This window comes from Python bivittatus, unplaced genomic scaffold (assembly GCF_059951505.1).
Source record: "Python bivittatus isolate LINGU-HERP-01145 unplaced genomic scaffold, Pbiv_v1 ctg000700_np1212, whole genome shotgun sequence".
In the NCBI taxonomy this organism is placed as follows: Eukaryota; Metazoa; Chordata; class Lepidosauria; order Squamata; family Pythonidae; genus Python; species Python bivittatus.
The window spans coordinates 96,312,228-96,335,838 of NW_028277098.1; the positions used below are offsets into that span (position 1 = coordinate 96,312,228).

The following is a 23,611-nucleotide window of genomic DNA, read 5'->3' on the forward strand; positions in this document are numbered from 1 at the left end:
GACAGGTGGAGAAATTCTGCTGACTTACTCAGTTTAATGGAAGATTATTTCCTTTCCCAACCTTTGCAAAGAAAAGAGGAATAGGGTGTCTTGGCACTATTTTGTGATGAGGTGGCCAAGGTGCGTGTGTGTGTGTGAACGTCTAATTGTCCAATGCGCAATCATCTATCCAGAAGTCTGCAGCTTTCCTGATTTCTTTTCCGTTCCAAGGAAAAGCATCAGTTGAGACCTTCTAGGTGGCTTCTGCAGCAGCAAGTCAACGGTCATAGTTTCTGTAGAAACTCTTGATCTTGAGACATTGTTGAAGAATTTCTCCTTCTTTTGGAGAAATTCAGAGAAATGAACCTCCCACTTTCTCTGCCCACATTTTTGGTGGGAAATTTTGAAAGGCAATTATGTCCAGTTCTAGCTCTAACCCAAAGCATAATTTAGGGGTAGTCTGGCCCTCAGAATCTTGTCCCAAGATGTGGTCCTACTCCCAGACTGAATTGCTTCAAAATAATCCTATTTTTATGTTTTTCATAGCACTGTTTATAATAAGCTATGTCCAGCTGAATCACACTAATCAAGGATGGATTAAACTTCATATCTCCCTAGATTATGTTCCTATTACCAGTCTCTGCTAAAAAGTCTACTTTGCCCTGTTTCTTTATGGAGCTATACTAAAAAAAGAAAAGAAAACCCTACACAAATCACTCTGAAATTTATACTTGAACATAGCATAGGTTTTCAAATGAGTTTCAGTTTATGTATGTATGTATGTATGTATGTATGTATGTATGTATGTATTTAAAAGATTTATATAGCTGTCCATCTTATGCATCACAGCCTTGGGTGGATTGCAAACAATAATAAAACAATAAAAAGCATAAAACCCACATAAAAACTCCTGGCACCCAAAGACAAGACACCCCTCACATCCCACAGACAATTTTCCTGGGCTCCAGCCAATATACTACCCCATCGCTTTGGGAAAAAGCCAGGTTTTCAAGGTTTTTTGGAAGGTTAGCAGAATAGGGGCCAGCCGGATCTCAAGGGGAAAGGTGTTCCAAAGGACAGGGGCCACTATCAAGAAGGTGCGCTGCCTAGGTCTTGTTAGGTGGCCACATTTGAGGGAAGGGACCTGGAGCACGCCACCCCATTTGGACCCACCCTATACATTTCAGCAGAGGACTGCACAGAACACTGGGGCCCACAGAAGCCAATGGATGATCAAGTTCTGATCCAAACATGAAATGGGAAGGTGCTAATCAGATCTGCTCAGTTTAACTAGCTGGCACCCTCCATATACTTTGGACAATATCTCCCACCCTGAACAGTCAGCACCGTAGGTAGCAAAGCTCTTGAAGAAGGTCTATAAAGGTAATTAAAGAGGTGGGGAGAAGCCAGAAATGCTTCCTGAGTATAGCTCGGGCAAAGAGGGGTGCCTGCAGGAAGTGGGGAGGTTAAAAAAAAGATCAAGATGGTGGCTGGGATTGTGCAATTGTAGCCTTGCCCAATTTTTATGAAAGAAAGGTGGTGGGCCTTCCGTTGTGTGGTTGTGGCCACCATCTTGATTCTTCTGATCTCCCCTTCCTCTGCAGATGTCCCTCGCGACCAGATGAAGCTGTTTACCTGTTTTCCAAGACTTTCACGTTTTCTTTAAGAGCTTTTTGCTGCTCACGTAGTTGGTGGTTTTTGGTGAAGAGCTCTTCAATTCTTTGGTTGTCTCTAATTTCAGGGAGAAGGACAAGGAGGAAGACAGAAAGACTATTATTCCCAAGTCTCCAGATGCATCCTTGGCCTTTGTCTCTCAAACTAAAATAAGTTTGCATGAAGAACTAAAGCAATGGGGGCTGATAGGATATTAAGGCAAGATAAAGTACTTAGGAAATGGAAACTGTTCACCCATCATCCTAAACAAAATATGGTTTCATTCTGGTTTGGCATAGCCACTGTGCTTTGTGAACAGTGGTTTATGGCTTAGCATGAATCAACCAGCCAATTGTGGCTTATTCAATAAACCATGATTCCAAAATCAGCGTGTCCGGATGTTCCACTCTATACATACTTGACAAGGATTCTGATTCCAGCGGCAGCCCCAAACTCTTAAAATGATAGGAATGAATCTTATATTTTACTGCCCCCAAGTTTATCTTATATTTTAATTGATTCTGCATTGTCCTACAGAACTGAAGCCCAAGAACACATGCCCAACAGAATGCCGTTTGTTTAACTCACCGACATTTCTCATTGGTTAGTTCATTCAGTTTGGTTTGCAGGCCTGGAAGATTAAGGGATGTTCAGAAACAATCAGTGATCTTTGTTGCTGGATATAGAACATTGCGATTTCATCAGGTCAGTTAAAGATCTAATGACTGCTATCACAGAACACACTGAATTTGATTAGTGGAAATCATGCCTAGGTTTCTTGTGGCTTAACAAATTGCATGAATCCCAACCTTTTGGTTAGATTATGATTCAATCTATTGAAAATGGGATAATTCAGTAACCAGGTTAAGAATGATAAACTGAATAAATGGCATATAGAGAGGAATTTGTTTGGCCAAATCGCAATCCCCTTTGAAATGGGGCATGGAAACCACTTAAGTTGCTGTCCTCTTTCCCAAAATATGGCTTCCCCAACCATGTTGCTGTCCAAAGGCCAGCAATGCATCGACTTTGACAGCATAGGTGGTATCTGTGATCCCCAATTAAAAATATAGGTAGCTGAAAGATGGTCACATCCTGTGAGATTTCAGGATCCCTTTGTGAGCTTTCAAACTTCTTGTGTGAAATTTCAGGGTTGTGCTTACCAAAAGTCTTATGAGATATTATGATTTTGAGAGATTAGAGTTATTTTTAACTATCAGTGGGGGATGCATCCGGACGATTACATGAAGCACATGATGGTGCATGAAAAGGTTTGCTTTGAAGGTTACCTTGAAAAGGTTGCTCTCATCCTGTAGTCGATAGAAGGATGTGGCTGACTGTGCTGTCTTTGAATGTCTGCCTCCAAAATATGTAGAAATGTATGTGTGTGTATATAGGTATGTATGTGCATGTATGTGTGTGTGGAGGGATGAATGGATAAGATAGAGTCAGTAGATATTAGAGATAGATGATAGAGTAGATATAAATGGAAAGTATTATTATGTATGTAAATATTAAATCAAACCTGCATAACCTAGCAATATTAGAAGTTGGCATGTCAATCTTAACTGGGGAAAACTATTTGCAATTGGCAATTCAAATGGTAGCTGAGTGAAGCCGCATTCACAAAGGGCTAACTCTACAAAATCAGCAAACCTTCTACTCTTCATCAACTTTTCCACCTGATTATTACATTTTAAACATCTGTGCATCAATCTATCCATCCAGTTAATCAGCAAACACAGTAGCCCTATTTTACACAAGCATACACACACACATGGAGCATTTCTTCTTACCTTGAACTTCTTTCTCGTGTGTTTCCTTGAGTTTGTTCAAGATTTCGGCAAAATTTTCTGTAGACATGTTCCCTGTATCGTCACATGGATGGGCCCAAGGTGGGGAGAAAGAAATCAGATCAGATGGTTTCAGATCAGTTTTCTGCCAGTGTTCAGCTTGTAGTCTAAGAGGGAAGAATTACAGATGATGCAAAACAAACACTAAGAAACCCAAGTCTATCAGAAGACAACCCAACTTCATCAAGTACTCCATTACCAAAGTAACAACCCAGCCTCCCACAAGAGGAGCTGGGTAAGAACTTTATTCAAACGAGCACAAATGCACTGCAGCAACCCAGAACAGCAGAAAAAGGGAACAGACCACCTATATAACATCTTCCAACAAAATGGATATCCACACAACTTTATCAAAAAGTGCCCGACCACTCAACCTACTGGAACACAACCAACACAAGCTATGAAAAGAATAACACTGCCATACATCAGAAACATCTCAGAAACTACCAACAGACTATTACAACCACATGGCATCTCCGTAGCATATAAACCAACTAAAGCCCTCCAAAACATTTTAAACAAACCAAAAGACCCAGTAGCCCAAGAAGAAAAAACAGGAGTCATCTACAACATACAGTATAAGGACTGTAACAACCACTACGTAGGACAGACAGGCAGAAGGCTAACAGAGCACATCCTTGAACACCAACTAGCAGTCAGAAGGCACAATGAAAACTCCTGAATCTCACAATACGTGGACAGGCTTAACCATAGTTTCAACTGGGAAACTGTCAGCATCTTAGACCAAACTAAATCCAAAAATGCAAGGGAATTCCTGGAAGCTTGGTATTCAGACCAGGCAGCCATCAACAGGCACATAGAGATAAACAACATCTACACACTATTCAAAAGAGACAATAGAAAGGAAAACAAAAGGCCAGAACATCTCCTCACCAGCAATCATCACCCAGATAAGCAGAGATTAACACCAAGATTACCACCAGACATACAATCAGCGATAAACAATATCCTAATCAAGGAACTACCAGAGGGAAAAAATAAAACAAAACAAAACCCACCCCACCACCCCCACCAACACTGGCAGGGCATGCCACTGTATATAAACAGAGAGCAAACCCCATCCCATTCTAGCACTGAAGAGGTTAACTAGCCGGGTAACGAAACGTTTGCAAGAAAACAGCCAAGTCCAGAGAACTCCAGGGACTCCACAAAACAGACACCTCTCTGGTCAATGGATAGTTCCGATGTTGTCATTTCCTAGTCAATAGATGTATGATGTGATGCTTCTTTGAAAGCTCAGAATTAATTGAGATGCATTGCAATCTCTCATACATCTTTATGTCTCTCAGATAAAAGGAGATCTTAAAATTTGCTTCCTGGACTTTTCCTGTGTACTTAAACGTGAGATTGCATACTCAGTTGTCAGTTTTGGCTCTCAAAGATGCTGGAACCAGGATGGAGCCAAGAACATAGAAATACCTCATGCAGATGAAAATGTCACTCCTACCATTATGCAGATTGAAGCAGCAATCTAAACTGTAGATCTGAGTTGTCATAAAAGGTCAAAAACATGGGTATTTAGTAGTTTTTTCCCCCAATGCATTTTCACCACTAGGATGGGAGAAAAGAAATTGATGCTTGGATGGTGACCTCACCTTAGTATACATGGGATTCATCATTCATGCATTTTAATCTGTTCTGGGCTTAGTCAAAGCATTCAAACAAGCACCCCAAAATTTTGATTTTTAGACAAAATAATCTAGCCCTTGTCTTGGAAATTAGTGTTACACTGGACTGTTTTCTGTTCCCAAGTTGTTTAATAACTCTAATTAGATATTATTTGATAATATAGTCTAGAAGCAGTTTCTGGATATAATGTGAATAATGGTTCACTATGAGTATGTTTTTGCTTAATTTATAGAATCTTTCATGACCAATCTTTATGTTTGAAGGAAAATAAGTTAATTAAATTTTATTAATAGGAAATAAAACATAATATATCTGACTTACACAGCTAAATATTTAATATATCTATAAAGTGCATTGCCTGGTCCCCTGGAGAATTATTGTTATTCACCATAGGTGAACACCCTTATAGCTCTTTCAAAGCCCAAAATAAATTGTATGGGGCTGAAGGAGGAAGATAGATTATGTTCTAAATTACCTATTTGTCATGGTTAATTACTGCACTTGCACAGATGTCCTTCAGCTACCAGTCTTAATTTATCATGACCCCTGAATATTGTTTCATTTCCCCAAGGAGTTTCCAAAAGTTTTATTAGTTTGAAGCTTTGCCAGCTCTGTTCAGGACCTGTGGCAGAGTCCAATGGGGAAGGCTTTCATGAAGGTAAAATCTTTCCAGGAAGCTCAAATTGCATTAATACCTGTGGTTGGAATGCAGCCTTTGTAACTCCACTGGTAAAGACAGTTAAAAACAAATCTGCTGGTTTATTAAGTTGGGGAAGCTCCCTTGGTTAGTAATACGCCATGACAGATTTTCCTGACTTCAGAAGGAGATGGTGTGCAATGTTACGGAGAGAAGTCACTGAATAAAATATGCAGATATGCTAGAATTGGGCCTAACTTTGGGGATTGCATGGAACATTCTGATGCAATTTTCTTGGCAACCAAGCCTGATGGCTACAGAAGAGAGAGAGCTCTTGTTAGCTGAGAAATGTTCCTGCATGCATGCGCACACACATACACACACAACTATATATATGTTAGTTAATTATCCCAGGAGCTCTTGGTACAGTTTTACAGGGGAATCATTGAGTCTGTTATCTGCTCCTCTATAACTGTCTGGTTTGATTCTGCAACCAAACAGGACAGAGTCAGACTCCAACGGATAGTTAAGTCTGCAGAAAGGATAATTTAGCCCGTCTGCCTTCTGTAGAAGAACTGTATACTGTGAGGGTTAAAAGGAGGGCAGAGAGGATATCTGCAGACTCTTCTCATCCTGGATATAACCTGTTCCAACTTCTTCCTTCGGGACGGCGCTATAGAGCTCCATGTATTAAAACATCTAGATATCGGAATAGTTTTTTCCCTTGTGCCATTGCTCTGTTAAATACTACATGACTCGATATGTGCTGGACAGTGGCTTCTCCCTTTGAAAAAGTTATTTTACTGTGTAGTGTTATTGTTACTGTTTATTAATTTTTTGTTGCTATCCAAACGCACCGTTGATCTTGCTGTTCGTCACCGAAGACAAATTCCTTGGGTATATTTTATACTTGGTCATTAAAGTATTTGTATTTGTGTTGTATTGTATATCGCCTATCTGGAAGGCACAGATTTCAGGCAGACATTTCAGGCACTCATTCATACAACGTGCTTAACTCAGCTCCTGAATTAACCAATTTCCTTTGTTTACGCAATAGACTGAATCATAAATTAACTGAAAGATTGAGCTTTGTGGGGCACGCAGTGCTTCAAAAATCCAATCACTAACCAGGCTTAACGTATTGTGCAAATGCACCTACCAGGCTATATCTGAGCTGATTCAGTATGTTGTATGAGCACAACCATCTAATCTGCACACATACCTTATACTACATAACACCCCAGTGGTGTCAGCCAACAGCCCCAGAGTGTCATGATGGACTTGACCTCTTTTCTGCAGTCCTTGGAGCTCCTTCCAGATCCTGTTGGTGAACGTTGGTAGCAACGGCCCCCCCTCCATTACCAGTATGAGTGTGTCTGTGTCTCTGCTTTAACTGGAATCAGCCTCTACTTGCAACCTCTCCTCTGAGTTATGACAGCCACAGTAGTCCTCTATTTTATATAACAATCATGCAGATAAAGAGGATTTATTTATGCATGAAGCACATCATGAGGTCCTTAAAGGAGGTGGCTTTTGTTGGAGGTACAGTGGTACCTCGGGATACGAACTCAATCCGTTCCGTGACTCTGGGCGTATCCCGAGTTGGTCGCAACCCGAGGCAATTTTCTCTTCAGAGCCTTACTCCCGCCAAGCCTGCTCTGCATTTTCTTTGGAGCCATGCTAACACGCACACCAAAAACCTTCGCAAAACACCGCAAAACACACCACAAGCCTCACCGAACGTCTCCTTGCTACCGCGACCTCGCCCACAGGAAGCCGCGACCGCGTGGCAGCAGGGAAAATGGCCGCGGATCCGGTTCGTAAGTCGAGGCGACCTCGTAACCCGAGGTACCACTGTATTACAGTATTTATAAGAATGGTGCCAAGTTGGTAAGGGATGTTCCTTCAGGAAAATAAAGCCAGATTCTTTTGTCTTGCTAACTCATCATCATGACCCAAATGTTTTTTTCCTAATGGGGGAGAGTATCTTGTCTGAATCCTTTAAAAAACACCACCAACCTTTCTTGCAGGCAACAGGATAAGACAATTGGTAGGGACTATTAGCGTTACAAAACAAAGGCAAATATTCAATTTTGTTAAGCAAGTTCTACTAGTTTAAAGCAGAAGCTGTATCACATAGGCGTGGTTCTCAGTAAATAGCTCGTATTCCTTTATTCCCATTTGTATGTACATGTGTGTGTGTGAGTTTGCATGTTTTATTATGCTAATGATCATTATTATATTGTATTATATTAATTATTCTTATTATGGACCAAGCCACCTCACAGGGTTGGATTGTGGGGAAAACACTAGATAGGAGCATTGTGTAGACCACCTGGAGTTGTAGAAATTAAAGGCAGGATATAAATCAAATAATAAATGTAAAACTAGCTTTCCCTGATATGGTGCCCTCCAGATGTTTTGGGAAGGTCACTCTCCCAGATGCAAAGGTATGAATGGACATGGATTGCTGTTACCTTGTTCCTATAGTTAAACAGTTCAGAGTCATAGTGTCTCACTCATCTGCTACACACCATTCACTACCGATGTGTCATTAGTTTCCAATCTATTTTCTGTCCATATAGAACAGTGTTTCTCAACCTCGGCCACTTGAAGATGTGTGGACTTCAACTCCCAGAATTCCCCAGCCAGCATGGCTGGGGAATTCTGGGAGTTGAAGTCCACACATCTTCAAGTGGCCGAGGTTGAGAAACACTGATATAGAAACTCTCTGTTTAACACAAACACAAACTCATACTGTCATCATCAACATACTGAGAATATTTTGTTTATAAAAAGTTATGTTGTTTCATGAGGGACAGGGGTATCTACAGGGAGAAAGTAAAAAAAAAATCAAGATGGCGGCCACAACTACATCAAAGCTCCACCCCCTCTTTACATGCATCAACCCACATTTAAAAAGGGGCAGGGCTTCAATCTCATGGTTATGGAGGCCATCTTGACTTTTTGACCCCTCCCCCCATGACCACCCTTTATGTGGGGAAAAAAAATCCAAAAATGAAAAATTGGCAATAATTTCATTAGGACAAACCACCATTCCACAAAAGGGTGTGCAAATGTCTGAGTTCCCCAGAGCTTTGGATTAGGCACAGAACATTTTCAAAGCACATCAGCACGTCTGGAGGACTTCCTCTCCTCAAAATGTGAGAGTAAATATGTCCTCTGGGAAACGTGTGGTGCTGCTTTGAATGTAGTCCCTGGTTTTTTGTGGTTGCGTGTACATGCACAACTGACGCTTCAGTTGGGAATGCCAGCAAAGCAGAAGGGCTGTCCTTGCATACATGTGCTTAAGAAGCCAAGAACGATCTTCAGAAGAGCTGGGCAAAACCTAAGGATGCAGCTGCATTAATGCTTCGAGGAGAGACGCTTTGCATGGGCTAACACACTTTGCACAGCCCCTCTTTCAAATCCTATCAAGAGCAAACTAAACTTGTTCAGGCAAGTTTAGTAAAGAAAAAGGGATGAGAAGAAGCAAGGAAGACCATCAATTAGGTCAGAGGGGCTGGGCCGGCCATCCGGATTGTAGGACACTCTTCCACCTTCCCTGTGTAGGTCGTTTTGTCCTTCCTTTCTGAAATTACTGAATGACTCAATAGCTCCTTAATGTACAGATTATGGAGTGGAAAACCAACATTTGAAGCAAAAGCGAGGATTTTAAAGTCAATTTGTTTGACCAGGGTGAAAAGAAGATATGATCTGATAAAGTTCTGGAACCCCTTTATGGACTTTTTGCTGACAACTGGACTGAAACGTTAATGATTTATGGATTTGTGAATGGATAAGGGATGGGCTATGGGGAGAAGAGATATACAGTACACATACAACCTTAGGGGAAGGAGAGATACATGCATGTGACCTTATAAGGGGGAAGAAATATTACGTTTGCCTGTACTTGTTATGATGAAGATCGGAAGTCACTTCTTTAACTGTTTCTCTTTTCTTTAATCTCTTTCTCTCTTTTCTCTCTCTCTTTGCCCTTTCTATTCTTTCTCTTTTCATTTTCTCTTTCTCTTCTGAATTGGGTGTTATTATCTTTGTATTATTCTTAAAACTTTCAATAGTAAATATTTTTTTAAAAAAGAAAGAAAAGCAGCATTTTAAAGAAAATATTGCCAAAACGTCAAGCCTTCAGGGCATCGCGACCATAATCTGTGCATCTTTGGAAGTTCACAAAAGGGCCCCCCGCCAACCTCTGTTGAACAGTGCAAGGAAACTATTTCAGCTCTAATTATAGCACAGTTGTAGTAACCTATATCAGCAGCTTACACTGAGTCCCCCCCCACCCCACCGGCTATCTCTCCTGCAAAGCCCACCGGCAGCCAGAGCAAGACATGGGCCTCCCTTGGATTCTTTATAAAGTGTCTCCACTCTGCAAGGCCTGGGTCCTTAATCTGAATTTCCAAGCGATTGCAAAGTAGTTTCCTAAATCTGAGTTCTCTGTTCATGTTACTCTCTTGCTCCACCTGGCTTGTCAAACTTCACATGTGCCATTAGGGTCAGACCAGGACAATCCCGAGCTGAAAGCTAACCCAGGAATGTGGCGGATGTACCGTTTCTAATCAGATACGTGGCACCAGTTCCTGAATCATAAACCCGCTTGTGACTGCAAGTGATGGCATTCTTGGCCTTCCCATTTCCATTCCGCCTGCCACGTGAGCCTGGTTGAATCCCTACACCAGGATGCTGTCAAGAATGCTCTCAGAGTAGATGAAAGTTCCCATGTATCTTGTCTCACTCTGAGTATTTTGAATAAAAGAGATTAGGAAGGTTACAAGTCACTGGGGTAAGTCTCCCTCACTCATGCATCTTCTCCCAGCCCCTCTGTACTTGCGCATCATCAGCCACTTGCACATCCCTGTGTACCCTCCCGACCCTCACCATACCTCTCTCGCCCTCTCGCGCACCCTCACACACCTTCTGCGACCTGCACCTCTTGCACACCCCTCGCACCCTCATGCACCCTCCCCAACCCATGCGGCGCTTCTCACACACCCTTGCGGTGTCTCTTGCGCACCGTCACACACTCTCAGGCACTCCCCCACACCCCCCACACCCTTTGCTCCCTCCCTCACCTGGCAGCAGCCATTTACCTGCCTGCTGGCCCGGGACTTGCCACTTCCTGCCAGCTTCCCCACTGACTTTGGTTGTGGGAAGCCATCAGGAAGTTGCCTTGCCTAATGACTGTGGGATTCGCTTAATGACGGCAACTGGGACTCCAGGGATTGCTGTCGCTAAGCGATGCAATCACGCTTTACAACCATATCGCTCAGCAACAGAAATTCCAGTCCCAATTGCCACTGTAAATTGAGGACTACCTGTAATACAGAAAAGTCCTGCTGCTGCTTTCTTCAACTTCCCAAACTAGCTTGTAGCCCTAGAATGCCCTGATTTATTAACCAGGTTCGACCCTTCTCATCTTTCAAGATCAGCCAAGGTCAGCTAAAGATTGCCAGGTGCTGCTGGTAGAAGTTCAGAGTAATGGGATAATAATATTTATTTAAAAGGATCGCTGGGTAAATGAATGGTTGGTCTTTGGCTTTTTAAAAACTTGGCCCTGGAGAGATTAAGGATTGGTGGGCAACTGGGCATCCCATAAAAGCGGTGTCTTGCAGAAAAGACCTCCCTCTTGCTTTAGCCAATTTGGCAATCACTGACATTGGAAAGGGGTTCTAAAACTTATGGCACCACGTTCCCCTAAAATGGTAAATGAATTTGTGTGAATAAAACTGACAATGTAACTGGGTTGGGCAAGCGTGATTGTTTTCATTCTCGTGACTACCACCCTGAGCAGCTTTTCTCCACCTTTTAACCCTGGAGGAACTCTTGAAATAATTTTGAGGTCTCAGGGAACCCCTGCATAAAAATTGCAAAAAACCAAAGAAAATACTCCCCCCACTTTCAACTTCAGAACACTCTTCACTTCTAACCTACACAATCCAGGTTTTACAATGTTTACAACAGCTGAGTTGTGGCTCATGAAAATTTCCACTACTGTGAGCACTAACAGTGTGTGGTATGGGAAGTTCAAAAAACAATGCTTATTTTTTTTCAGCCACACTCTCTCTTGAGAAAGACTGGTCTAGAGTTTGCTGTTGAATGTCCAGGGCTAAAGACGGACTTGGACCTGAATGTCTCCAGTCCTGGTCTTATACTATAACCACTTACAGTAATTACACTAATTCTTAATATGGTGTTGGACAGTTGAGATGACCATCAACTAAGTTTTAAAAAGGGAATTCAACAACTTCATGGAAGTTATGCCTATAAATAACTAATATTTCTTTTGACTGCAGCATCTCCAGCATCAGAAGCAGGATGTACTTGAATGCTGAGTTAGCTTGGCCAGGAATATAGCCGCCAGCTTTCCATAAATCCAGAAAATGTGAAATATTGGGACAAAGGTTTCAGCCTCACTATCTCCAGCAGTGTCACAATTTTATCTGAAGGCTTTCTGCTAGTCTAGAAGGTGAGCTGAAGACCCCAGGGTGAAAAAGGATGTCCACATCTGAGAAAGGGTTTTTCCTCCTAACTATTTTGGCAATGGACTTCCAGTTATGCCTAAGATAAAACTATAATCCATTTGGGAAATCAACATGGAGATATGCTGAGAACTGTATGGAGGTACCCAATAGAGAAACAGCAGTGGACTTGATTCGTTGGGCATCATTTAGCTGGAGTATTTGGATAAACTCAACCATTTTAAAAACAAGTGCTTTGTCATGGGTAATTTATATCACATGCAGTATTGCTGTATATATTCCTAAAATGGATCTGCAGTTGGTTGAACAACCATATCCAGTGTGTGGTTCTTAATGGATCTATATCCACATGAAGGGAGTTGTACAGTGGGGTACTTTGGGAGTTTTTTTTAACAACTTAGACAAGGGAACAGAAGGGATGATCACCAAATCTGTGGACAACACAAAGTGTGTGTGTAGGGGGAACGGCTAGCATCTCAGAAGACAGTCTCAAGGTTCAAAAGAATCATGATAGACTTGTACACTGGGCCCTATCCAATAAAATACTGTTCAATGGTGAGAAATGTAAGGTTCTGCAATTAGACAGGAAAATCAGGTGCATACTTGTGAGAAGGACCTGGGTGTCCTGGTAAACCACAGATTAAGCATGAGCCATTTGCTGAAAGAGCCAATGCAATCTTGACTGCATCAAGAGATATAATGTCAAGATAGAGGGGATGATAGTTCTAATCTATGCTACACTGATCAGATCTCACCTGGAATACTATGTTTAGTTTTGGTTGTCAAAATACGAAAAGAATGCTGAGGAACTGGGAAGAGTGCAAAGAAGAGCAACAAAGATGGTGAGGAGTTTGGAGGCTAAATCTTGCGAAGATCAGTTAAAAGAATAAGTTTCACCCAACGAAAAGAAGGCTTAGAGGAGATATGAAAACAATCTTCCAATACTTGAAGGGTTCTCAGAAGGTGTGCATTAGTACTCTGTAGTACCTGAAGGTAGGATAAACAGCCAGCGGGTGGAAACTGTACAGTGAGAGATCCAAACTCAAAATAAGGAATTTCCTGACTGGGAGAGCTATTACACAGTGGAATAACCTGCCTTTCAGAGTCATGGGTGCTCCATTACTGGAGGTTTTCAAATGTAAGTTAGACAGGCATTTTCCTGGAATAGTTTGAGGATTCCTACCCTGGGCAGAGAGTTGGACTAGAACAGTGTTTACAACCTTGGCAACTTTAAGATGTGTGGACTTCAACTCCCAGAATTCCCTATGTTGGCTGGGGAAAACATCTTAAAGTTGCCATGATTGAGAAACCCTGGGCTAGAAGATCTCCCCTTCAACTGTATGATTATATATGTTTCAGAAGTTTAATGCACAGATTTGAAGGTTTATATGGGGATGTTTCCTCTCTTATTATGCTGAGGAAGTTTTATTTGCCCATTAGAAAAGGTAGTTTTAATTTTCTGGATTAAAATGTCTACATAAGGTGTATCATTTGCTCAGGTTATTGAATGACAAGCTCCTACTGGAAACTCGTCCTGATGGGCCATCTTGAAATGGGTATCTCTGACACCTATTTTAACTGGGAGGGCAGTCAGGATCTGGCCAACTCCTTTGAAAAGGAAAGAATTCCCCCTCGCACTAGATATACTACTATGGAAGCGGGGGGTGGAATTTTGGCTTGATTCTCCATGCCACTAAACTAACTTTTTATCAGTAGAAACAAAGAGGTTTGTTCCCAAAGGGGAAAAAATGTAATACGTCTGGTTGAGCAAAAGCATAAATTGCATGTGTGTGTTGCAGCCCCCAGATAACCTCATGGGGGTGGGGGGTGGGGTCAAAAATGTTAAGATGGCAGCTGTGATCACGGGATCAAAGCCCTGCCCCTCTTTATGTGCTGTGTGGCTGCCTTCTTAACTTTGGTCTGTTGTGGTGCCTGCAACAGATTGAAAAGTTGCCAGAATGATGACACGTGTGTGGTGGTGTCATCATGCAAATGCCACCATTACATACTTGCTTCCTGATGTCTGACATGAGTACATGTAGCAGAAGGGAATGGCCTTGAGGGATAGGAGGAAGAGCTGCTACAAGACAATGGTCAGATTGAAGAGGACTGAGTCCTGGGCAGGAATGTAACCTGAGTAAACATCTCAGACAAGCCCCTCCCTAGTTCACACGAAGATAAAGAGAGGGAGGAGGAAGCACATTCAGACTTGCAAGATTCTGTTACTATTGCTTTACAATAAAAGTAGGACTGACCTACATGACATTGGATTCTTGGCCTGATCTACCTAGAAGGGCTGACAGTCCATAAATCACAGCTATGGTGTGATGATGTCATCATGCATGTTTTAGCAGTTGTCCTCTTTGCCACCCCGTAGATACATGCAGGTGCATGTATGCATGTGAAGAAAGCAATGTCATCCCAGATGAACATGCCACGCTGCAGAAATGGTCTGCTTAAGAATCCACAAAGAGAAGGAACGAAGTGAAAACAACTCCATTTCCCGAGACAAAATGAGATTCTCTAAATTCATTCTCAAGGTTCCCAGGGTTGGATACAGGTGGAACAAGGGCGGTGAAACAGGCTGGACTTTTCTTTAACCAGGAAAGAAAGAGCAGAACAGCACTCGCCCCAAACAATCCAGTTCTCCAACAATGCAAATAAGGGTGCTATGAACACCAGTGTTTCTGGTTCTGCAGCACATGAATCATGGCCCCACACGCATTTGTACCTACCGAGAGGCCTGGGTGAGATACTTGGGCTTATGCAGGGAATCTCACTGGGGCAGATGCAGAATACGGGGCCCAGACAGTCTCTCTGTAAGGGTATGTGGGAATGACCTTGGGACACAGGAGGGAGAGCTGCAGACTGGACAATGGGCATGTAGAAGATATCTCAGCCCACAGAAGGAGAGGAGGTCTGGGAAGTGTCTCAGAAGGGACCCTCTCTAGTTTTCCAGAGAGTAAAAGGAGAGGAGGAGGAGGAGAAATACTTTCAGACTCGCAAGATTCTGTTAATGTAACCTTACAATAAAAATAGAGCTGGTGTCTGTTGTGTTTCTTGTCTGGACTACCACAAAGGACTCACACGCTCATTCCGTCCATTCGTTCCTCTTGTTTCATTGTATGAAAACTGGTTTTAAAAGGCTTAAATAACCAGTTTGCCACTTGCAGCTTCTGCACACATCTTATTGCAACAATGTGGGATCCACACTCCTCAAGTCGAATGCACTGGTTTGAACTCCTCTGCATCCTCTTTAAACATCATCTGCCTTCTTCACAATCACTACTCAGAATCCCTTGATTAACTTAGAGGCATTTTATAAGGTCAAGTGCCATGTTTTGGCTCATGGCATTGATTGGCCCTGATCCAACACTGACTGTTATGCTGGATCAATAGTCTCAGCGTACGTCACTTTGTTTCAAAGACATACTGTTCCAAATAAATAAATAAATAAAACCCCATCTCTTTTTTTAATAATAACTTTATTAAACTTTTTAAAAAAAGAACAGTAAAAACTAACAAGAACTAATATGAGGAAGGAGGAGGAGGACGAGGAGGACGAGGACAAGGAGGATGAAATTAGAAAAAAAGAGAATGGTAAAGATCAAGAGTGCAGAAAAAAGAAGAAAAAAGAAAAAAAAGGATTGACTTCTGACCCTCCTTGCGACAGATACAAGAAACAATATACATTAAACTCTTGCTCTAAATTAACAACATAACTCCCATTATTTCTATTAACCCATATTATTCTAATCATCAAATCCATACAACGTAATTTCATACTTTTTTATTTCCTGCAAAAAGTCCAAAAAAGGTTTCCAGTTCCTGCAAAGAGTCCATCTCTGTACATTTAGCCTACTTCCACTGCAGCAATCCACTGGTTTTATTTTTTTTCTATAATTTTTATTCAAGAATTTTTTTTACAAAGTGAAAAGATAAACAGGTAAAAATACTGTGAGAAAGAAAGAAAGAAAGAAAGAAAGAAAGAAAGAAAGAAAGAAAGAAAGAAAGAAAGAAAGAAAGAAAAAAGTGTTGAAAACAATAGAAAGCAAGAAAAAAAAGAAAAAGGAAAAAAAAACTTGAAGAATCAACTTCTGATCTTCTTTGCAGCAATTATAGACATATTTAGTACCTTTTCCCCCTTCAAAATTACATAACGTAGTTCCCTTCTCCCCATATACAGCCCTTTTTAATTGGTAAATCCAGAAATCATCAGTTCACTTTTATCCATTCTCAGCAAAAAGTCCATAAAGGGTTTCTGGTCTTTTATAAAGGTAGTTATTGTTCCCTCCCTGATCAAACAAGCCAACTTAGCCATTTCTGCCAGCTCTACCATCTCCACAGTCCACTCCTCCATTGTGGGTATTTCTGTATTCTTCCATCTTTGTGTATACAATAACCTTGCTCCAGTTACTGTATATAAAACCAACCATCCATGAGTCTTTCTAATTGACTATCCATAAGCCCTAATAAGAAAAATTCTGATTTCATCTGAACGCCGAAGGAATACATTGGTTTTAGAAGCAATGGTTGGTTTTAGAAGCCACGGCACTTTTGTTTAACACAAATTTTACCCGCAAGCCAAAAGCCTGTCAATGACGTCTTATTTATTTAAGAAACCATATCCTACTTTTCAGGGAAAAAGGTAAATGCTCCTTCAGGTGCAGTGTGACACTTGATAACTAAGTGGGAACCAGCTTTTGGCCTACAGGCCTGGGACTTCCTACTGGTCTCCCCTTCAACTGCTACTCAGATCTGACCATGGTTTGGCCAAGATTAGCTAGATGCTGCCATCTGGCTTATACGTCACGACATGTCACAAAAATCAACAGACACAACAATCAAATAATCAGGATCAAGATGAACAGCCAAACAAACCAACCAAAACGACGGCCAGGGAAAAGAAAAACCCCAAACAGTGTAAACAAATACCTCTACAAGAGCTATAAAAATCCTAAATCAACACAGAGGACAGGAGAGGAAGAAAACAGATCTAAGAGACAGATTAACCCATTGTCTTAAAATTACAGCCACTACTGAATTGGCATTTAAGTCTTTTACTGTTCTTGTTTTTAGGAACTGGCAATTTGCTGAATTATTTTAGTAACTCAGAAATTAGTACAGTACTGTGACTTAGAGATCTCTTTTAATATCTTATCATTTAAAAAAAAAAAAAACCAATGTTTTGCTTGATTTTATTCTTATTGTCTTAAAATTGTATTTATTTATTTATTTATTTATTTAATTTTATTTTATTTATTTATTTATTTGTCTATCCCATCTCACATATGGGACTCTGGGCAGTGTACAAAGTTAAAAATGCAAAAAAATACAACAAAATAACCAAAAGCATAACAAAAAAAAACATTAAAAACAATAAAAACCATTAAAAAAACCCATAATCCTTCAGACAGCGCACTCAATTTCCCCAGCAATACAGTCACTTTGAAGGCTCCACAGGATCTTCAGGCCAGATGGCAAAACCATGTTTTCAGGCCTTTCCAGAAGGTCAATAGGGTCTGGGTCAATCTGACCTCAGAGGGCAGATGCCACAGTACAAAAGGCTCTCCTCCTGGGTCCCATCATTGACAATAAATAAAATAAATATAAAACTAATAATCAGCCCATGAAGCCTTCAATTCCCATTTTGGATTCCCCTATCACTACCAAACTCCAAATAATGGTTGTGCAACCATTTCTCAGTCTGTACATTATTGAAAACTAGTGTATATTAAGACACTTAAAATAATTAAAAACAAAAACTTAGAGTATTCCCCATCTGAAGAAGAAGGGGGAAGAATGGGTCTCCAGTGACCTCACTGCAACACTTTCCACCCCTTGCTGGATGAAAAAGGTGCCCATCTCTGGAGCTTAACCTGTGTAATATCTGGGTCTGAAGCATTTCTCTGGAAAGGGTCTTCTACAGACTGGAGCCACAGCTGAGAAGGTTCTGCTCCTGCCTTAATTGCACCAAGCCACAGCCAGTGTCAATACATAGAACAATGTTTTTGATGCTGAAAGGAGTGCACAGAGTAATGAGTAGAGCAGAAATCAATCTTCAGGTCTCCCGATCTCAAGCCATTCGGGTTGTTGCAACAGTCAGTTCCCAGACTGAGTTTTAGGAGATGATTGGGTCCGTACCCGCTTGCAAGCCCTTTTGTGATCAGTTTGCTAGTTCATGAAATGTATTTGGGATATACTGGTTCTAAAAGGGAAATGGTTCAGTTGCTGGAATTCTTGTAACCCCATCCCTTTCATCTTAATAAATCTTGTTAAACAGAACTCTGTTAGTAAATTGTACATAGAATGAATTACTTTCCATTTTTGGCAGATACCACGAGCCTAACAGCTTTACAGGTGAGACCTTCTTAATGCAAATCACTTGGCTATTTCAGGAGCCTCGTCATTCACATTCATTTCTGCAGAATTGTTATCATGCTTTGGGCATCCATTCCCAGCACCCTGACAAGGAGGTGCTGTGGCTGGTAAGATCTGAGCCAGAGAAGAAGTCATTGCCCTCAAGAACAGCCAGAGAAAGATCCACGATCCAATTCCCAGGAGATTTCCTTCCAGAAATCTGATGGGCCACCAGTTTTGGAAAGAATAGTGTCCTGTGGGCACTCCCAGTTCTTATAAATAGGACCCATACATTAGATGAGCTGAATACAGCCTGCCACTTGCCCATCTCTGACCTGCTGCAAACAGACACATATTTCACCAAGGCAGGAGATAAAGGCATCTTTCAGCATCAACTCACCAAGCGAGTAGAGCAGAGACTCGGTGATCCTGGGTCCCCACCCCAATACTGCTATTGCTCTGCACTACCTCTAGCACCAGGGCAATATCTGGCCTTCACGATATCCGAGAATGCAGATTGGAGCAAAGTTGCATGGCCGGTCTCAAATCCAAAGTAAAAACGTTTCAGCAAAAAACAATACCTTTCCCTCTCTCAAGCACTCATCCTGTGTTAACACACCAAGGTGGAATAACCGGTTGCATCTGAATCTGAAAGTAAGGTCCAGTAAACCCTAAGGGATTGGCACTGGAGCTCTAATTCAGGAATCCATTATAATTGCAAAGATGAATGGAGCTTTCTGTTGGCTCCAAGAGCGCGGCTTATGCATACCATTATCTTGAAATGAAAAAGAATTCCTCTGGCCATTATGAGCATAATAGCTAATGAACCTCCATGATCAGAGGAAGTATACATCTGAACAACCCTGGGGGCAAATGATGGGAGGAAACAATTGCCATGGCCTCTATCTGTGAATTCACCAGAAACTTCAGGGTCCTTGCTAGGAAAGGGTCTTCTTGGTCAGCGACAGAAGACATGCCCTGTACTCAAGTAGATCAGTGTTCTTCACCCACTAAAATGGATCTCAGAGAAAAGGTTGGAAAACAAGCTCTTGCTCTGAATGCTGGAACAGCTTCCGCCAATCGGTGCAGAAAGCAATAATGAGATTTACTGAGTGTAAATCAATCTCACCCAACCAGATGCTCTTGAGAATATGTTGGGACTGAGGTTCCCTGAGTTCCCAGCTAGCAGGCTGAGGTAGGATGGGTGACATGGACCACTCAGCTACAGACAGATTCCTTCCGTCAACTTATGGAGATCTGCAGGCTGATGAAATGCCAACTGCCAGTCTGGACAGCTTACCCAGAATGGCATTCTGCTACTTTTCTGAAAGCTGCTTGGACAGCCTAAATATCACCATGTTCTCTTTTTCAGTATGAATTCAGTAGATATTTTTGTCGCGATTTCAAAACGTTCTTTGCTTTTCCTTCCCTTCCCTTCCAGTTACTTTCCTTCCTGTAAGCTGACCTAACTACTTCCAAGTGCCCTCATCAAATAACAACAACAATAAAGCAATCCAAACAAATTACAAAATACTGGGACTTGCAGATCGGAGTTGAATGCTTGAAAAAGAAATCCACTGTTATACCAATCATGATCAGAGCCCTTGGAGCAATGCCAAAGGACTCCCTCAATTTCTGGAAATTTTGAATTCTGGGAGTTGAAGTCCACACAGCTTGAAGCTGCCAAGGTTGAGAAACACTGGGCCAGCCAGTAGGCCTGGCATTTCCTGGTAGTCTCCCGTCCATGTACTAATCATACAGAACCCTGCTTAGTTTTCTGAGATCAGCAAAGGTTGGTTAGGTGCCTCCAGCTGGGCTGATTTGCATGTTGGGATGACTATCTATGGATAGTCAAGTAACAAATAAAAGAGCAAAAGTCACCACAACAACCTTGCACTGAGTTGGGCTAAAGTAGATCGTTCATATTAATTCTTGCACATTTGTCTTCCATGGAGTGGAAAAAATAACGAACAGACATGCTTTGGTTATTACACCATTTAGCTATCAGGGTTATAATCAATGGAAGGAATATCCTTGTTTAGAGTCTCTCCGAATACCCGATCCTGGTATTCTCAGATGGACTCTTGGCACGTCAGCGTTTTGCAGCAGTCATCCAAGGAGGGGTACCCACAGAGTGTGGTTAAAAAACGTCAGGGAGGTGGCTGGGAGGGTGCGATCAAAGCTCTGCCTGGTTTTGTATGGGCATCACACATATGATGTACATAAAGATGGGCAGAGTTTTAATGGTGCCATCATAGCCACCATCTTGACTTCTTTGGCACATGCATGGCAACACTCCTGCATCTCAGTTTCTCTTAATCTGGCGTCTGCCAAATGTACTTAGATTGGAGTTCCCACACCACCCTAGTGAAGAAGCTGGTTGAAGATTCAATCAGACACCTCCAATCTAATGGGAAGCAGGCTGGATTCATTCGTTCACCCAAGTATAGACGATTACATTCACACAACACAATCTGACTACTGAATTAGCTCACTCACTGCACACTTTATTGAAATACAAACTAATAAAATGGGCAGGGGTTGAAGCCACAAGATGCCTAATCAAGGTTAACAGTGATCTTACTGTGTTGCATAAATGCAATTGCTAGGTCTAAGAGCTCTGGTTGAGCATCCTGCCTGCATACAGCCCCAGAGTGCAGGGTGCTATATTAATTTTGGCCCCAACCTGTATTGTTTTGAGGATCGGCTTCTTACTTAAGGCCAAATGTTTGCATTTCCCCTAATCTGTTTTCCAGCAGAGTAGAAAGTCAAGGTATTCTCCAGGGCACATTGGAGTGAGTTGGTGGGAAGCTTTAAAACGATGATTTCATTTGAGATGAGTAATGGAACATTCAGGAGAGATGCTGACCCTACAAATACATTCGGAAGACAACCCTAGATAGGTGGCTGAGCAGATCACCCTATGTACTATCCAGCTTCTAATGGCCATTCGTGATCACAACCAATGTGTACTAGTGAAAATGGGCATGGTTCAAAGATACTAGATTGCCTCTGTAAAACTGTTCACAGGTACAGCATACAGATATCTCCAAAAAGCTCCTGACTATGAAAGAAAGTTCTAATTGCCAGGGAACGCTTCCCCGGCACACACATCAAACATTTTTCCAGGGTATATTTTCACACTAAAGTCACAAAACCCCTTCTCTCCAAGCCATACGCTAAAGACAATACAGTACCGGAAGCTATCAGGTAAAATTCATCCCTAAAGCTGTAGCAATACTCACATCAAACTGCTGCATCCTGTTCACGATCCTCTCTCTTTCTTTCCCCCCACCTCTCTCTTTTTCTCAGTCGTTCTTATTTTCTTTTTCTTCTCCCTCCTGATTTCTGCAGCTTTGTCACTCTTTCAAGTCATGCTAGGAAATGCAGCAGAGATAGTAAGAAAGGGCAGTGTGGGTAAATCTGCGCAGACAATAAGCCATTTTTTTATTTTTTTTTTTGCATTTCGGTCCAACCTGTTATTCCAGTTTGCATTTCTTTAACCCAGCAGCTGAAAGGAGGTTCACTGAAGCTGAAGCTGCCAAACCAGTCTTACTATAATACAAAGAAGTGGTCAGACAAGGCTTCCTCAAAGTCCACATAGAGATTGGATTGTATTCCCATAATTATAGCTCAGTGTTGTTGATCAAAGATACTCATATTAACAAAACAATTGCCACTTCCTCTCCCCCCACCTCCCCACTCACTGTAAACCATTGATCATCATCAGTCTGGTTTCCTTTTATGTAATTTCAGTTTTTATCGATAAAGCATCAAGAGGGAGATACACCTACCCAGTTGAATTAACCCCTCACAATTTTGATGTTTAGGGAATCATTCTAAATTAGCATTTCAGGAAGGCTGTTTAATGCTTAGCTTACCAATTGTCAGTTTTTCTTTCGTGATTTGGAGCCCCAACCACAAATTTGGACAGGAAAAATTCTCAGGCAAAAAAGGTCTTCTTTTAGAAATGTAAGAAGGCTCACTGAAATGTCTTCCTTCCTTCCTTCCTTCCTTCCTTCCTTCCTTCCTTCCTTCCTTCCTTCCTTCCTTCCTTCCTTCCTTCCTTCCTTCCTTCCTTCCTTCCTTCCTCTCAGTTTGAATACTACATTTTGCTAAGTTCTGAAGCAGTACAAACTTTTTCTGTAACTTACATAGTGGCCATTAATGAGATGACTTTCTATGACATAACTTTTGTTTATCTTTCACCTTCAGGGCCTTTTTTTAAGATGTTAAGGAGGGCAGGGGGTCTGATTGTTCTCTATTGTCTTTTGTCTCTTGAACGAAATGGCCTGGTAAACAGGAGACTATAGGAAAACACAAACTAGTTTCACTACCTTAAATGGAAAGTATTGATTTCTCTGATGGTTTCAAATAGTGAGACATAGTTTGGATCAAGTCCCCAGGGCAATTGCTTCCATTCTTTCGGCTCAGACTAATCCTGTTCATGAATTGCTTAAAAAAAGAATGGAAGCATTCTTGGCTGTTTGGCCTTCACTCACGGTTGGCTTTGTTTGTTTTAGGTAGTGTTAGCAATAAAGCCAAATCTGAGTGTCTGCATTGGCTCTGGTGGCCCATACCTACTCTACTTGATTCCTGACTGGCTGAGAGCATTCTGAAAAGGAGTGTCAGCTCTACTAGGTAGACCAGACCAGAAAATCAACTCTGCAGGAAGACTAGAACTCTGCTTGATGTAGGCAGGCTATGATCATAGAACCTTGCAAGTCTGATTGTGCTGTACCCCCCTCCCTCTTATAACCCAGTGAATCAGGGAGGTGTTTGCCTGAACGACTTCCAAATGTTACCTTGCTTCCCAAGATGTAAAGAATGTTTCAGCTCTCTTTGCCTGGGTAATGGTTCTTGCATATTTCTGTTGAGGTCTACGAGGAGAAAGGGGAGAAATAGATACAGAAGCGACAGATGGGGAAAAGAGCAGATGTGTGGACCTGGTGGGGGTGAGACCAAATATCATCAAGTGT

General features: G+C 41.6%; 1 protein-coding gene across 1 annotated transcript in view; it reads right to left on the reverse strand.

The window, feature by feature from the left end:
* Nucleotides 1-22,013, reverse strand: part of RBBP8NL (RBBP8 N-terminal like) — a 52,008-nt gene extending 29,995 nt beyond the window's left edge. The window contains exons 1-4 of the mRNA XM_025170720.2: nucleotides 21,878-22,013; nucleotides 3,429-3,592; nucleotides 2,221-2,263; nucleotides 1,615-1,710 (exon numbers count right to left, since the gene is read on the reverse strand). Of these exons, the coding sequence (XP_025026488.1) occupies nucleotides 1,615-1,710; nucleotides 2,221-2,263; nucleotides 3,429-3,495 (206 nt within the window). The 5' untranslated portion in view covers nucleotides 3,496-3,592; nucleotides 21,878-22,013. The remainder of the gene's footprint in view (nucleotides 1-1,614; nucleotides 1,711-2,220; nucleotides 2,264-3,428; nucleotides 3,593-21,877) is intronic.
* Nucleotides 22,014-23,611: the final 1,598 nt, after the last annotated feature.